Here is a 17709-nt window from a genome sequence, read left to right as displayed (position 1 = left end):
TATATTGAATAGCGGTTTATTACTAATGCCTGTATTTTGTGGCCAGTTTCATGGCAAATAGAATAATTTATTATCTAAGTACGCGTTATCATCATTGTACTCTTTTTTAAAGAATTAAAAACTTTCCAATCTTTCCAAAACATAGATCTTTCATATGTACCGACACCAGCAAGATACGGTCCATTTAGATTTGAACTGGTACAATTTTTATACCACCATGCACCCTGAGTATACGCTGCACAATTAAGTGCTGCAGAAGGGTCGTTATCCCTATCCTTCGTACTAAATGTCATTCCAGTCTGGGTAATCAAACTATCACCTAGAATAAAGTTAAACGTCAAATGATAGGATCAAATATCAATAAGTTTGCAGGTGACGACGATCTTATAGAACTTTTTTAATTTTTGAAAAACTAAGGCTTTTCTACCTCTGAAATAGATTACCTTAGCTGTATTCGGCAAAACTTTTAGGAACTTTGATCCTCGATGCTGTTCAACTTAGTACTTTATTTGGCCTAATATTTGATTTTGTCAGGTTTTTTAATATACCGTGGAGTTTCGTATTTTTTGTTTTACGTTTTTACATGAGAACACTCAACACAACAATTAGCATCGAAACAGATGATTTAGTCTTTATTACGGTCAATTTTAAAGAGAACCATCAAAACAGCATGGGACCATATATTTTGAATCCAAATGAATAAAACAAGAACAATTCGAAACAACTATATATAAATATGCAGTGTCCGTACTAACATACTTTACTGTATCTAATGTATAGACATAGACAAAACTTGATCTTACTTGTGATGAATTTCAGTGTGATACATAACATCATTCTAAAGAAGATCTAGACTCTCCGTCATTTTGAGGTATATTTGGATACCTGATGATCAACAACAATAGAATACCAAAGGAAGGGGAAGTAGAATAATTGATATCGAGAAAACTATCCACAAAACGACCAAAAATAATAATGGTAGTAACTACAGATAATTTTAAGATTTGCACTTTACTTGATAACAAATCTTTTATAAATGGCATGGGTCTGAAGCAGTTTTCTTGATTTACCTTCATGCAGAACGAACAAAGCCGAATATGTAAAAGCCACTGATGGATAACAAACGAAGCAGTCGACCAAAATTGACATAAAATATCATAATCAGTCAAAGGCTGCCTATGCATTAAGTGCACTATTTCGAAATGTGTTCGGAACATTTATGGTGTTAATGGTATGGTTTTTGATGAAACTATTTTTTTAAACACAAGTATATTACAAACCTGCATCCCCAGTGTATCCAGATAACGACAGTTTATATTTTTCTTTCTCGTCACCAATAAGAAACAGAGAATAATTTGCATATTTAAAGGTGCCATCGAAATCCTCTAAATAAATTGATAGTTTATGACCGGTTGATGTAGATATTCGATGAATGTAGTCATTTCCTTCAAGAATAAATGCAACAACCATAAAACGTGTCCCTCTTTGTGAAATTTATTAAGGGGGTATAAGTTGAATGTCAGTATGCCTTATATTCTTATAAAATTAAGAAGATATATTTAATTGTCATGTAGTTTATATATAGTCTAGTATTTTTTCAATCCGATTGTATCAATATGAAATTAACTTTTTACTTATAGTTTTATCAATTTGATTTCACGATTGTAATGCAGTGAACACCCACATGCTTCTGTACGAACTTAAAAATCCAGGCGAAAATGAGGTTCCATTGTTCCTATTAATTAAGTTCCGTCTATGTCTTCGGATATGTTCTCACTAATTGCCAATTTTATGACTTGCAATTGTTAGTTACAGAAATGGTATTTATCGTAAATTTTACAGGGGGAGGAGAATCTGAAGATTTTCGCTTAAATAATAAGTATTCAGTAAATATAAAATATATGTACTGAAAATTAACAATGACGTTTAACGCTAAAATGCATATTTCGAACATGGAATAAATAATACTATAGATACTGTTGATATAAAAAATAACAAAAAATGTTTATATAAAAATAACAGAAAATGCGATAAGTAAGCTCTGAAACAATCGTTTATCGAGACCACGGGATGTTCATAAAAGTAACTATACGTCACTATACAGCCTTCGCCAATATGAACACACTGTATACCAAGTAAGTAAAATATTAATGGCCTTGGTATTAAAAAAAGTGAAAAAATCTGATTAGAAAAAATTGAAAGGCTGATCTATGTCAGGCGTATCTCGTCAACTACGCCTGGAAATTGTGTAGTTGTACTAATAACTAGAAACCTACCCATCCAATATTCTCCTGTTGCAACACCAAATCCCCTTTTGTAAGCATTCCAATCTTGATAAAAATCAAGAAAACCATTGAATCGTTTTTGAATTACCTAAAACATTAAAGAAAATGTATTGGAAAGGTTATAATTACCCACAACAGAATTCAATAAAACAGAAATGGCTAAATTTCTAAATTATGAATAAACTCTTCATAGATACCAGGACTAAATATAGTATATACGCCAGACTTGCGTTTCGTCCACAAAAGAGTCATCAGTGAAGCTCTAATCCAAAAAAGATAAAAAGCTCAAATAAAGTACGAAGTGAAACGACGATGTGTTAAGGACAATCAATACATAGAATAGTTCTTATGTCTCTAAAGTTTTCATAAAGATGTAATGAGTATATATACTGAAATATAAAAGGTATCAGCGAATCGAGCTTGAAAATCATCTAATCAGATATTGATTATACTAGTACATGTATATGAAATGCGTCTGAACACGAAAACGGTAAATTATGATCTAGTTATTTCATATTTAAAAAACGTAATCATGGGTTCAACGTGACATACTTTATTACATTTCATTAGCTGCCATTACATTTATGAAAATGGGATACTAGCAATTACAGATTTATAGTCAGCATTAATGTACTGCTTTGCAAAACGATATGCAACACATTTAAATATTCCACTGTAGTACATACATACCACCTAAGCAAAACAAGGAAAGAATAATTACAGATATAGATTCATTAAAGGAAATGAAAAATATTACCGTCCATTTTTCATTGTTTGCCATTATACAATATGCCTTCACTGCATGGTATTCATCAGGATATATGGTATACACACCGGTGTTGGCATTGTTTAAGTCATCGCATTCTCTAGGGCGACCATTTCCTATAGACACAATGCAAATTTGTAGTCAATATAATTATTTGTTATGAAAGAGATATCAACGGGTATTTACAATCAAAGGTCGATGAGTATCTGACAAAGAAAACAGCAACGAAAAATCAATCAAAATACAAACAACAGTATACAAAACACAACATAAAAAACTTAAGCCAACGCTTCACAAACCAAACCGAAAACGGGGACGATCTCAGATGTCAAAAAGGATAATTTAGGCACCATAAAAATGTATGTACAGAATGTTGCATGTACGGCACCATCTGGAAGTTGTCCATAATTTTTTTAAAGAGTGTTGGCCTTCTAATGTTCATACATAAAAAATGAACTCATTAAGTCCTTTTTTTCAGTGCTAAAAAAAACGTATCTGACATTATCAATTTTGAGTATAGTTATTTTCATAGGTATGTCTGTCCTTCACCAACCTCTTACGACATTTGTTTTGTCGTAAGAGGTTTTTTTTGTTCATCAAAAAATAAAGTGCAAGATATGTTTTGTTTATCAGTATTTATGCGTACAAATCACAAAAGAACTGGAAAAATTTAAAATGACAATACAGAACGTACCAGATGTGTTCTGTTAATCAGAAACAAAAAGAAATATAAAATGACAACACAGAAAACCCAAATGAGTTCTGTTAATCATAAAACAATTAACAAAAATATAAGATGACAAAACAGAACGTACCAGATGTTCTTTGTTAATCAGGAAACAAGAAGAAATGTAAGATTAATACACAGAACGTAACAGATGTGTTCTGTTAATCAGAAACAAGAAGAAATATAAGATGACAAAACAGAACGTACCAAACGTGTTTTTGTTAATCAGAAACAAGAACACATTTAAGATGGCATGTATGTTAGAACTTACCAGATGTGTTCTGTTATCCGACGACAAGAATACTTTTAAGATTACATGTATCGTAGAACTTACCAGATGTGTTCTGTTTTCAGACAAGGAAAACACATTTAAGATTACGTGTATCGTAGAACTTACCAGATGTGTTCTTTTTTCAGACAAGAAGAACACATTTAAGATTACGTGTATCGTAGAACTTACCAGATGTGTTCTTTTTTCAGACAAGAAGAACACATTTAAGATTACGTGTATCGTAGAACTTACCAGATGTGTTCTGTTTTCAGACAAGAAGAACACATTTAAGATTACGTGTATTGTAGAACTTACCAGATGTGTTCTGTTATCCGACAACAAGAATACTTTTCAGATTACGTGTATCGTAGAACTTACCAGATGTGTTCTGTTTTACGGCATCGTCACATGCTGCATTCAGGTTACAAACATTTGACTTATTGCAGCAACCTTTACACAGCATATGATGGCCTTCTGCTAATCTCTTGCCAAATATCTCATCAGGTCTTTTATTGACACAGAGCTAATTACAAAATATATGTGTCTAAAACATTTAATGATACACTGCAGAAAATTACAACTTATTATCTCTAATTGATGTCAAGGATGTTCGCTTGTCATGTTTTTGAATTTTGTCAGATTTTTGGAACCCTCTGGTTTTATCCATTTGAATGCCGTAAACCTTTTTTCCTATTGACCGACATTTCCTTTTTATAAATCTTTTACTTGTTTAATGATTAGCCATCTGTAAAAGTCTTATGTTTTTTTTTTTTTTTTTTAATAGTTTTTGAGAACTCAAACTTTTCAGTGATAAAGCTATGAAAAGCCAAGAGATAACCTTTTCCCGCCAAAATTACAATTGCTAATATCTCGAAAACAAGCGCATTGACCTATATATTATTAATTTTTTTTGCTCCTTTTGATTCCTTTATTAATCCCCTATCAATATATAAGTATTTGAAGTTTTAATTTAAAAAAAATGTAGAATTGATGTACATGAGACAGGAATTTATTCTGACTTATTCTTCATATTGACACTTCAACGGCGAGTTCGGAACAGATCTTGTTGAAGATTTTCATGTAAGTATTTTATCAACTTGTTAAATAATCTTGCAAAAACGACTGATTTATCAAAACATGATTGAAAAACAAATCTTCAGCTGACAAGATTCCCGTAAGCAAAAGATGGGAGAAAATAGTGCTTGTTTTTATCCGTTTGATATTTCAGTCACGTCAATAATGTAATAAAGGTACTTTAGACTTTTTGTTGGTTGTGTTGTGTTCCGTATCACTCGGATGAGTTAAGTCATTGCAATCTAAGTTTGAATGCTTGTTTCCACGTTATACTGTATTATCTTTTCCCCAGGTTAGGACAGTATTGAGTGCTCACAAACCTTTTTAGCCTGGCCACATTCCTTATGTGCCTGTCTCAAGGCAGGAGTTTTTAATTCAGAAGTTGTGCTGTCATATTTGTTTTTATTTTATTTTGTTAATTCTTTGCATTGTTTATATTTTATCATACCACTGTATTTTACAGCTAAATATACGGTATAAGATTTGCTCATTATTAAAGGTTTTACGGAAACCTGTATTTGTTTATGACTGTTTTAGTTAGTCTTAGATGGTTTGTTTCATTGACATTCATAACAAATCTCAATACAACTGATACCTCTGGCAGTGTACATCCAAAATCATATTGTTCAACTCCAGATTCAGTAGCATACTTGTGAATGAAGCACACCTGAAAAAATATTTTCATCATTTAACTTTGATGCATGAAGTTACTTAAAAGGTTACAATAATGAATGACAACAAATAATAAGTGTTGGAAAAATCTGGATAGTTGTTTATGTATCTTCACAAACTGACTTGAGTTATCTAGTTGACATTTATGTATGCAAATTAAAATTTTATGTCGACCTGAATAAGATCCCATTCAAAAGTCAGCAATATAAATGTTTATATTATACTATCTTAAACTACTAACACACCTTACTGTATGTTTAAATAACACAACCTTGTTTCCCCCCTATGAAAAGCACAGGAAGAAAGCCAGAAGGCAGATGTCGTAAGTCTATAGATAAACTTTCGTCCTAAGCGATATGTGTCTGAAGGTTCAGGACATTTCTCACAGTCATATTGCAGTGCAGTTGACCATACATCTAAATTTAGCCCTTGGGATTAAATGATGTCAATATGAAATATCGTAGGAGTATTTGTCATGTAATAGGTCAATGACATTAAACCTTAAAGACAACTAAAATAAAGTCCCGAAAAGATAAGGTCAAATGCAGACCGTATCACCTCTTATCTCAAATGGATTTAACTTACCTTCTTTTGGAGAAAAAAAAATCTGGTACATTGTCTTGACGAATTATTGCTAAAATCGCAGTATTGAACAGATTTAAAAAAAAAAAAAAAAAAAAACGAAAAAAAACTTGCTTATTAAGTAGACCAGTTTATAAATACAAGTAATAAGCATTAATTGCAATTCTTAAGTAGACCAGTTTACAAATACAAGTAATAAGCATTAATTGCAATTTGACCCAATCTTATCTTGTTATTTTAAAATAAACACGAATCATTCATCATTGCATATTTTTTCTACTATAAATTACAATCAGCTGTTACATGTAAGTTAAATAGTACCTCATTACTACCACAAGTCTCCAAGTGTGTACAGTCATTTATGTTTTGTACTCCAGTGCATGACACACAAGTTCTCCCAGACTCTAAAACAGTATAATGTAAAGTGGAGGAAAGCATGAGAAAATGGATATATGCAAGATTTAACCCAAAAATATAATTATTTCGTTTGGCCCCTTTACATAAAAGGTAAGAACCATAACCCCAAAAATCAACCCAGTAATGCCCCCTGATTAAGTTTTTAAATTACTATGTATTGTTTTTTAACAACAAATACATATTCTCTATTCTTCAGAATGCTTGTTACAATTTTTCTTCATTGTCCAAGCTTCAATGAAGTATCCCTGTGAAATTATTTCTGAGTTCCAGGAAAATACACAGAATATAATAAAATATAAGCATATATTTTTCTTCCAAATTTTAAAATCTTGTTATTCGGATAACACTTTTTATAAAACAACAGGGTTTTTTATAATTATTATGATTAAAGACGCCTATATCTCTTTCAAAATTACCATCCTGTGTATGGGGAGTAGCCCATGTTGTCTTTCTTAGCTTTAATTGTGTACGGGGGAATAAACATACCAGAACTATTATGGCTGACAGGAACATCTCCACATTCTGTATTCAGGTTGCATACGTTTGTGTTGTTACAACAACCTTGACATGTCAAATGATGACCTTCTGTTAATTGTCGCGTCTTTCTTTTTGTACATAGCTTAAAACAAGGAAAGGGTACACAAATGCATGTATATATTATGATGCTTACATGTAACAAATCAAGTTGTGCACGAATATTATTTACTGTGTAAAGTTATGCAGGTTATTTCTAAGATTTTACAGACTCGTGTGATTAAGAGTCTGAGTATTATATGGAGTTCGATATTTTGTTATTTATTTTTACACAACAATCGTGTACATCTTTCGAACTCAGCTCATCTCAGTCAAACGAATATTAGAATTGTTCCTAATCTTATAACCGGAATATCAAACTTTTAAATTTGACCATCTTTTACTTTGAGAGTCCGGAAATACTTTCAGAAAATCGCTCTGTTATTTTCAGTTAATAAAAAAATGTCAACTATTCGAAACTTCTTGTGCAAAGGGGGTATATCTCCTATTTGAGGATAAGTTGAATACAATTTGAAATAAGGCTCATTTAATATATAGGTTGACACTGAAAAAAATTGTAAAAATGTATGTGAATCCGATTAATATTTTACTAACGATGTACCTACCTTTGGAATGGAACATCCTAAATCATACATCTCGGTACCAGACTCCAAGTTGTATTTTTCAAAGAAACAGACCTATATTTCAATGAAAATAGTTTAAATTAAAAAAAAATTGGTAAAATACACAGATGGGGGCCTTTATCATGGCATGAACTGCTATGTCACATATATTTTAAAATGTTAAAGTTTTCATTAACAAGCGTGGTTTTGTTAACAATACAAATTCACTTGATCAAAGATAAATACTAAGAATACATATATGTTAAAATTGTAATGATTGGGCTATTATCACTGGTATTAAAGAGATAATCGTAAGTGGAATTACGACTATCCCAATATGATATCCAATATGGCAACGGCAGATATAGGTAAAATCTTTACAGTCATTTTTCTCAAATGTAGCACGTTTTTGTCAATAGTTACTCAGCTGCAAGGTTTTTCTATATCATTACATCATATTTGAATCGTAATGGTGCACTGGAATTGTCTAAGCGCTGTTTGAAAATTGCCGTTAAAAAATATAAAGATAAAACATGTGAATATGTCCACTACAGAACGGTCACCTACGAAACAAGTATTGGAGACAAACGTTTCGTAGTGCACACTACCACTGCCATGCAGTCGTTTTTACCCTTTTTTATCATATTCGTGCAAAACAAATAACAAGGGTTACTTTCAGGTAATTTTCAGTATGTTATAATAATATCAACATAGAATAGAGTTGATGTTTACTACGAAACTTTTTGTCCACTACGAAACGGTATTGTCCACTACGACACTCATCAAAATGTCCACTACGTAACACGAGTTGTTACTTAGTGTACCTTGATATGTGAAGTACTGTCTAATCTCTATCGAAAAAAAAGTGCTTCACAATTTAGAAAAAAATGCAATCTCTCTCGTTTATAAAGTAAAACAAACTAGAATGCCTATAGGAGATATTTAATGCAACAAAAGAGGGAAAGTCAAACTCATAAATCGAAAAAAAAACTGACATCACCACGGCTAAAAATGAAAAAGACAAACAGACAAACAAAAGTACACATGCCACATCATAGAAAACTAAAGAATAAGCAATACGAACCCCAACAAATACGATGTGCGTTTAAAAGCAGTATCGTAGGTTGGTTTTTTTAGAAAAGGGGGGATTAGCTATATCCCATATCCAAAAAATGAAAAGGACAAACAGACAAACAATAGTACACATGACACAACTGTAATGTTGTAAAAATGCGTAAAATTGTGAAAATTTGCATTTGCTACTTTTTACTCGTCTTTGGTATCATAAGTCGTTATTTCTTATGAGTAATTAAGTTTCAGTAAGCCTTTTTAATTCATTCGTTGCACTCAATCGACACACAGCTTTATATAATAACTTTTATCTGATGATAACACGGTCATTTTCTTGGCTTTGTTAGTTAATTTAAGTTCATATATATTTTGTGCAGTCTAATCTTGTCCATTGCCACTAAACCAGTACAGATTATTAAGAGACAGCTGCGGCTCATTTCCGGGTGCGGGATTGAATCGCTGCATTGAAAATCCATTGATGGCTTAAGGCTGTTATCTAATCTTTTATAATAAAAAAAAGAAGAAGATGTGGTATGATTGCCAATGAGACAAATGTCCACAAGAGAGCAAAATGACACAAACATTAACAACGTAATATTTAAAACAATTCAAACGAGGAAAAACAACGGCCTTATTTCTATAAAAAAATTGAACGAAAAACAAATATGTAACGCATAAACAAACGACAACCACTGAATTACAGGCTCCTGACTTGGGACAAGCACATACAGAAATGATGTGGCGGGGTTAAACATATAAGAGAGATCCCAACCCTCCCCTTACTTTGGACAGTGATATAATTGTCAGGTTGTTGTCTCTTTGACATATTCTCCATTTCCATTCCTAGTTTTAACCTTTATAATTGGTACATACCTCATCATTGCGACAGTTCTCCAAGTGTGTACATTGATTTATACTTTGTACGCCACTACAGGACAAACACACTGTACCGGAATCTAAGAAATAGACAAAGAGAAATTAAACACAGCAATGACAGCATCGTCATATCTTTGTATTTGTTCTTATATTTATATTCACATGATAAAGTCCTTCTTTGTCTCGTATTGTAGATAAAACGGAACGCAGCTGACGAAAGGACATTTACTTTGCCTAAACAAACATAAATGATCGAGTATAGTATGCCTACTCTTCTCAAGTAATATTTATGGGAACTATGTCTATGTTCGTTGTTTTAATTGTGATCAAATTGTTCTTCGTTTCTCATCGATCGTAGTTTTAAAGACCGAAAACGATTAATAAAACAATATACGTGTTTGTTAGTTATGTTAAAAAAAACTTACATGTGGTTCTGAAACCAGCAACCAAAATAAACAGCAAAAGTGTGAAGCCTACAAAATACAAGATAACAAAGAAGTTGTAAACGAGATTTTTCCATGTTGAATCGATATTTCCATAATTCAAATAATATTTTTACAGCGAATCCTGTGTAATTGATATATTGAAATGAGAAGTGAATCCAACTCTCAAAGTTCAAGTAACGGAAACGATTTGAATTTCAAAACAAAATTGCAGTTGTTTTAATTTAACAAATATGTTACAGCGATCGTATTAAAGTTTTACTTTATCATAACTTAAAAAACAAATACTGTTCAACTCCAGAAACATTGACGATAATCATGAAATCAATTTTCATAATGGTATGCCTTGATATTGCGTCGGATTAATGAAGGCAACGTATATTAACATTTCACATAGTCACGAAACTATGCCTACAATTTGTTGTGCTGTTTTAATCACCGACATATTCCTAATCAAGCTGGCACGATCTTTCTCAAATCAGTATCAATCAAATAGAAACTCACATTGCGTACACAAGCTTTTGAATAGTATGGCATTTTCATTTAATTCTAGGATATAATATAGAAATGATAAAATCTTACTGTTCATTTTAAATATAGTATACTTCAAATCTTAGTCAGCTCAGTGAAATCAGCATGTGTTTAAAATTCACGTATTCACGACGTAACTATGGCTTATCTGTTAAGATTAAAACAAGAAAATTCTTGTACAGCTAAAATCAACGCAAATCTCGGAAAATCCGAAACGATGTCAGTTTATTTTTCAATCATAAAATATTATCTTAAAATTTTAATCACATTGAAGAAATATCCAATACTTAATATTACGGATACGTATTGTCCACAGGCACTTGTCTCAGAATTTTTTCCCTATATACCTTAATATAACACAAGGTACTTAACTAAATTTTTGAATAATGACACCCAGTCCCAAATTCCCATTATTTTATTTATTTCTCGGTTGTCAAACCTACTTAAACTTAATATGCCGTAAATCTAAATTGATTTATCTACACAATGGTATATGACACGACTATCATTGTTGTCGAGATCATTAGAAGCAGGCCTCAGAAGACGGTCAACGGGATGTTTTTTTGCATTCGTCTCAATTTTTGGCAACACCCAGTCCGCATGTAATTTTATACTGGTTTCTCATTGGTCAATCGTCTGACTAAAAATAAATGTGGGAAATTTTGGTCTACATTAGTGTCGTTGTGTACACGTGTGTTTCATAACACACTTATTTGGGTTTGTTTCACATAATCTGTAAAGAATTTACAATAAAGGTAATAATTCATAGTCGGAGAGACGCTGACAGTTTTTATTTTAATAATTATTTATAATAATTCAATCACTGCGGGCTGGGTGTTGCCAAAAAATGAGACGAATGCAAAAAACATCCCGTTGACCGACTTCTAAGGCCTGCTACTAATGATCCCGACAACAATGATAGTCGTGTCATATACCATTGTGTAGATAAATCAATTTAGATTTACGGCATATTAAGTTTAAGTAGGTTTGACAACCGAGAAATAAATAAAATAATGGGAATTTGGGACTGGGTGTCATTATTCAAAAATTTAGTTAAGTACCTTGTGTTATATTAAGGTATATAGGGAAAAAATTCTGAGACAAGTGCCTGTGGTATTGTCGCCAAACAACATTATTTTTTATTATCGCTATTATCTGTATTTTTCCTTTGATGTTTTTTTGTGATAATTTTCATATCACTCGTGTAGAGGTCCTTAGCAACAGCGTATTAAAGTAATTCAGAGCGAGCCGTGGTGTAGTGGTTAGTGCATCGGACTACTAACACAAAGGTTCCTGGTTCGATTCTCGTTTGGGATGAAAATTTCAGGAACTCAATTTTCGGCTCTCCCTTGACACCATTTGCGAGTATGGTCTTGAGGAAACGATGATAGTCCGTCGGACGGGGACTATAAATGGCTGACCCGTGTTAAGAGAGAGTCATATCTCTTGCACGTTAAAGACACCCTTGTAGATTTCGAAAAAGAGTAGGCTAATGCCGCTACAAGGCAGCACTTGCACCCGCAAAGTGGAAAGGGATTAATATAAGTTGTAAAACTTGTTTCCCAATCCACTATAAACAAATATGTTTAAACTAAAGTAATTCATGCGCTAGAGTGTTGGCCAATCAGAAAAGATTAGCCGGAACAATACGCGCTGAAATGTCAACAACACAAGATGATTTTACCGTGATTTTCGCCGTTAAATAATTCATTGGAAGTTAATAAAAGTAATCAAATCATGTTTTTAACAAATAAAAAATGTCCTTTTTTACATATGTCTACTTCAATTAGACAAATCATCGTAGGTCTGTACATTTCTTCATGCATGTATATTGCTTTAAAAATACATTATATATTCAACCGTTCGCTTCATTTTGATACATAGAAATACAAAATTACAGTGAAAATGGTCTTTGCCATAATTGAACACGCCGGATGGTCAGATGAGATATCTTTTTTCAAATGAATGAACTACCTGAACGACTACATATTTATATCAAATAAGCCTCCGCCAAAAAAAATAGTACCACAAAAGAAAATGCATTATCATCGTATAAGATACTTTTTTTTACTGAAATTTAAATTAAGTGATATTCGAAAATACAAATAATAGCGATAAATAGATTATTTATGTTTTTTTAAACGAGATGCATTTTCTCATTCTAATCTCATCTCAGGGCTCCGCCCTTCGATGAGATGAGAATGAGAAAATGCATCTCGTTTAAAAAAACATAAATAATCTATAAATATTTCTTCCTATGTTTTGCGAAGTAACGCAAACATTAGCGAAATAACATAAACCTTTGCGTTTTAACGCAAATATTTGCGAAATAACGCATATATTTGCGTTAAACCCAGACATTTGCAAAATAACGCAAGCTTTTGCGAGATAACGCATTTAAAAAAATCTTATTTAAGATTCAAAGGAAGCAGCAGTTTTAAATGGATGAAGCTGCATACATTAATAAAATTTGCCCCCCACCCCCACCCCAAATCCGCTTTGTACAATTTGCAAAGTAAAATACTTGAATATTTGGAACACATCACTGACTAAAAAAGAGTAGGATAATAGATATGAAGATGTGGTATGAATGTCAATCAGACAACTCTCCATCCAACTCAAAATTTCTAAAAGTGAACCACTTTAAGTTAAAGTACGGTCTTCAACGTGTAGCATTGGCTCACATCGAACAGCAAGCTATAAAAGGCCCCACAAATTATATTCATGATACTACATGTATATATGACAAAGAAAATTGAGTAAATTTAAGTTCTATCAGTTTTTGATTTATATCTTCATCATACTATTCATCAAAATTTTAGAGTAATAAAGTTCAGCACCCAGAACTCTCTAAATACAGACCGGAAAGTGTGGTTTATCTAATTTTTACCAAATTGAAAGCACTTTACTGCATGGAATCCCTGTTACACACAGGAAAGGGAATTAATTTTAAAAGAATATAAAAAATCAAATCTTCTTATACATAATTAGCAAATATAAATATACTTCCAAAATAAGCTTTCTTTTATTGTTAAATTATATACTTTTCTGATGCACCAATCATTCTTAATTGATGTATACTTGTGCATATTTATTATAATGATTTGGACTTGTATTTATGGTCCATTTCTCTACTAGTAAACCACAACCGAAATTAATTACAGAGTGACGGACATATCCAAATATTAATCAATAATTGAAATCAAGATGTTTGCGATATAACCGGTATAAATTTGCGTTATTTCAAAAATGTTTGCGTTATTTCGCAAAGGTTTGCGTTATAACAAAAACATAGGAAAAATATAAAGAAAAGGTTGCGTGGCGGTTATAAGCTTCCGTATAATATATCTTACAAATGTATAAACTTTACCCAATTTCTATAAGAAAATACAACTGAATACATATGCAATTTAATGACAGATTTCTATGCTTAACTACACCCGTTCTCTTTCCTACATTGTTAACCATGGGAGGGGTAGCTTATTTTAATAAAATTTAGAATGAAAATGGGAACAACCCGGCCGATTAAAGAGCAGAAAACAGCGGAATACCAATAATGGGTCTTCAATATAGCGGAGGCGTGCTTCAGCTGGCCCTTAAACAATCGTCAAAACATATAAATGAACTAAAATCAAAAATTGTTCAAGGCTATCATATTAGCCAGAGGCTCCTGACTTGGTACCGGCCCAAAATGTTGCGCTGTTAAACATGTTTGGTTTTTTTATATCTCAAACCGACCCCTGTAGCTCTAGCCAAATGTTCTTATTGTAAGAGCTTAATTCTATTTGCAGTTTGAATTCATACAATTTTGACACACACACATTCAGAGGTACTATATGACCAAGGAGGGACAGCATTTCTATAATCTTAAGTCAATAACTTTTACATGAGTCCTAAATGGTTTTTTTATGTATTTTTTTTCGAATGTTCTATTGAATTGAATTTTGACAAAGGCCAATCTTATGTTTGTGAATCAACATATTTCAAAATTCGCCCTTGACCTTACGCAACTAACAATCAGTCAGTTAACATACTTTTATAATGGAACCAACAATTCACACGGACTGTTTGAAATCTTGCACACGATTTTTAAACTCCATGCATACGACATTTTCAAATTTGTGTTCACCAATTTGAAAGTCGAATAAACAATTTTTTAAACCAGTACACGCCATATTTAATTTCCAGCAAACAAAACAAATTACCCTTTCATGGCACTGAAGGGCTGCTTATAATCATCATAGGCACTTAAGGACAGCAAAAATGTTTAGCCCTCCCTCTTTAAGTCAAACGAACTCATATAGCATGATGTATAAATATCCATAATTTAACTATATTTAACATTCCTTAATAGACGAGTGGTTAACCGGCTAAACTTGCAATCAATGGGAAATGGTATCAAATCTAATATACTCCCTCGGATCGATTTTTAACAAGAATTGTAACCTGATATTGATACACATGCGTATAAACATACAGCTGGCACGGTAGTATTTGCATTCTGGAATTTAGGTTGTTGCTCTTTTGTGTACCCTACTTAAAGGGGTAAATTCAGTAAATAAATATACGTCATCAGGGACCGCCCATTTGGGGGAGAGCTTTCTGTCTAAAAGTGAAGTCATGTGCTCTTCTGATTGGTAGATAATGTTTGTAATAAATATTTTTTGGTAGATGGATCAAAACTAGAATTATTTTTTTTTATTTTTTAAATCCTGAATGAACTATATTATTCCCTACAGGGTTGAAAAGTAATGTTGGTCAGTATAGGAATTCAGTGCGAATCTACATTGTTTGTAAACAAGGCCATGTGAATGCCCAAAAATGCGGCATGACCCTATGTTTTTATTGTTGCAAAATATAGGGGTACATCTGTACTTTCATGAATGATATATGAAAGTTTTTAATTTCTAAAGGTAAATCAGGTATAAATTTATTTCCAAACATAAATTAGCATTAAAGTCAATGGGAGATTTTTTACTGAATTTACCCCTTAAGTCAATGTATCTGACCAGTGTGATTTGATATACAATACAGTATCAACTGAACATACTTTCTCGGCTCGGCAGCAGGGATACCACTTCGCCAACTCGACACTCTCTCTTTTTATTTTATTATATCAAATGTGTATTTTTCTTTTAGCTGAATTTTGTGATAATTTTGGAATTCAATTCCTAGGAAAAAACATAAATTCTTTTTTCTTTCCTATCGTAATAATTTGGTTGAATTTTTTACTTAGTATAGGGATCCTTCTGTTTGAAAAGTGACAAATACTTACACTATCTTTCTATACAGGGAAAAGGAAAAGCATGACCACAAAAATAAAGTGTCCTCCGTACAACGTTTTATCTCAGGAAGTTAATGTATAAATTAACTCTTTTTTCATAGTTCCGTGTATGTTTGTATTTCGGATTATTTTTTTATCATGATATTTGGTCTTAGTGTTGCATTGTATATTATCATAATTGTATAGATCTACTTTCATTTTGACTTTGATTCTATAATCCTCAATTTAAAAAATATTTATAAAAGTAAAACGTATTTAAAAATCCAATATCATATTCATGACGATAAGTACACATGCGTATGTACATACAGGATATTGCACAACAAAGCTAATACAGTTTATATAGTTAAATTTTCCTATACGATATCGGGTGAGCCGTAGCGTAGTGGATAAATGACTACTTACTACTGAGCCTAAAGCAGCTAGTTCTATCCTTGTCTGTTGAGTCTCGGCTCGGCAGCAGGGATACCACATCGCCAACTCGACACTCACTCTTTTTATTTTATTAAATCAAATGTGTATTTTTCTTTTAGCTGAAATTTGTGATAATTTTGGAATTCAATTCCTAGGAAAAAACATAAATTCTTTTTTCTTTCCTATCGTAATAATTTGGTTGAATTTTTTACTTAGTATAGGGATCCTTCTGTTTGAAAAGTGACAAATACTTACACTATCTTTCTATACAGGGAAAAGGAAAAGCATGACCACAAAAATAAAGTGTCCTCCGTACAACGTTTTATCTCAGGAAGTTAATGTATAAATTAACTCTTTTTTCATAGTTCCGTGTATGTTTGTATTTCGGATTATTTTTTTATCATGATATTTGGTCTTAGTGTTGCATTGTATATTATCATAATTGTATAGATCTACTTTCATTTTGACTTTGATTCTATAATCCTCAATTTAAAAAATATTTATAAAAGTAAAACGTATTTAAAAATCCAATATCATATTCATGACGATAAGTACACATGCGTATGTACATACAGGATATTGCACAACAAAGCTAATACAGTTTATATAGTTAAATTTTCCTATACGATATCGGGTGAGCCGTAGCGTAGTGGATAAATGACTACTTACTACTGAGCCTAAAGCAGCTAGTTCTATCCTTGTCTGTTGAGTCTCGGCTCGGCAGCAGGGATACCACTTCGCCAACTCGACACTCTCTCTTTTTATTTTATTATATCAAATGTGTATTTTTCTTTTAGCTGAATTTTGTGATAATTTTGGAATTCAATTCCTAGGAAAAAACATAAATTCTTTTTTCTTTCCTATCGTAATAATTTGGTTGAATTTTTTACTTAGTATAGGGATCCTTCTGTTTGAAAAGTGACAAATACTTACACTATCTTTCTATACAGGGAAAAGGAAAAGCATGACCACAAAAATAAAGTGTCCTCCGTACAACGTTTTATCTCAGGAAGTTAATGTATAAATTAACTCTTTTTTCATAGTTCCGTGTATGTTTGTATTTCGGATTATTTTTTTATCATGATATTTGGTCTTAGTGTTGCATTGTATATTATCATAATTGTATAGATCTACTTTCATTTTGACTTTGATTCTATAAT

At 32.0% G+C, this 17709-nt stretch overlaps 1 protein-coding gene across 1 annotated transcript; it reads right to left on the bottom strand.

The window, feature by feature from the left end:
- Nucleotides 1–16636, bottom strand: LOC134690419 (ficolin-2-like). Its single transcript, XM_063550390.1, has 12 exons — nucleotides 16541–16636; nucleotides 10303–10350; nucleotides 9875–9957; nucleotides 7934–8005; nucleotides 7281–7413; nucleotides 6699–6781; nucleotides 5719–5790; nucleotides 4428–4572; nucleotides 3043–3167; nucleotides 2277–2373; nucleotides 1281–1445; nucleotides 1–319 (listed from the first exon to the last, which is right to left on the bottom strand). The coding sequence occupies exons 4-12, from the start codon at nucleotides 7961–7963 to the stop codon at nucleotides 75–77; spliced, it is 1095 nt and encodes a 364-aa protein (XP_063406460.1). The 5' UTR covers nucleotides 7964–8005; nucleotides 9875–9957; nucleotides 10303–10350; nucleotides 16541–16636; the 3' UTR covers nucleotides 1–74.
- Between the last annotated feature and the right edge of the window lie 1073 nt (nucleotides 16637–17709).

The sequence above is a fragment of the Mytilus trossulus genome, chromosome 11 (genome assembly GCF_036588685.1).
Source record: "Mytilus trossulus isolate FHL-02 chromosome 11, PNRI_Mtr1.1.1.hap1, whole genome shotgun sequence".
In the NCBI taxonomy this organism is placed as follows: domain Eukaryota; kingdom Metazoa; phylum Mollusca; class Bivalvia; order Mytilida; family Mytilidae; genus Mytilus; species Mytilus trossulus.
This window is presented reverse-complemented; position numbering and strand designations above follow the sequence as displayed.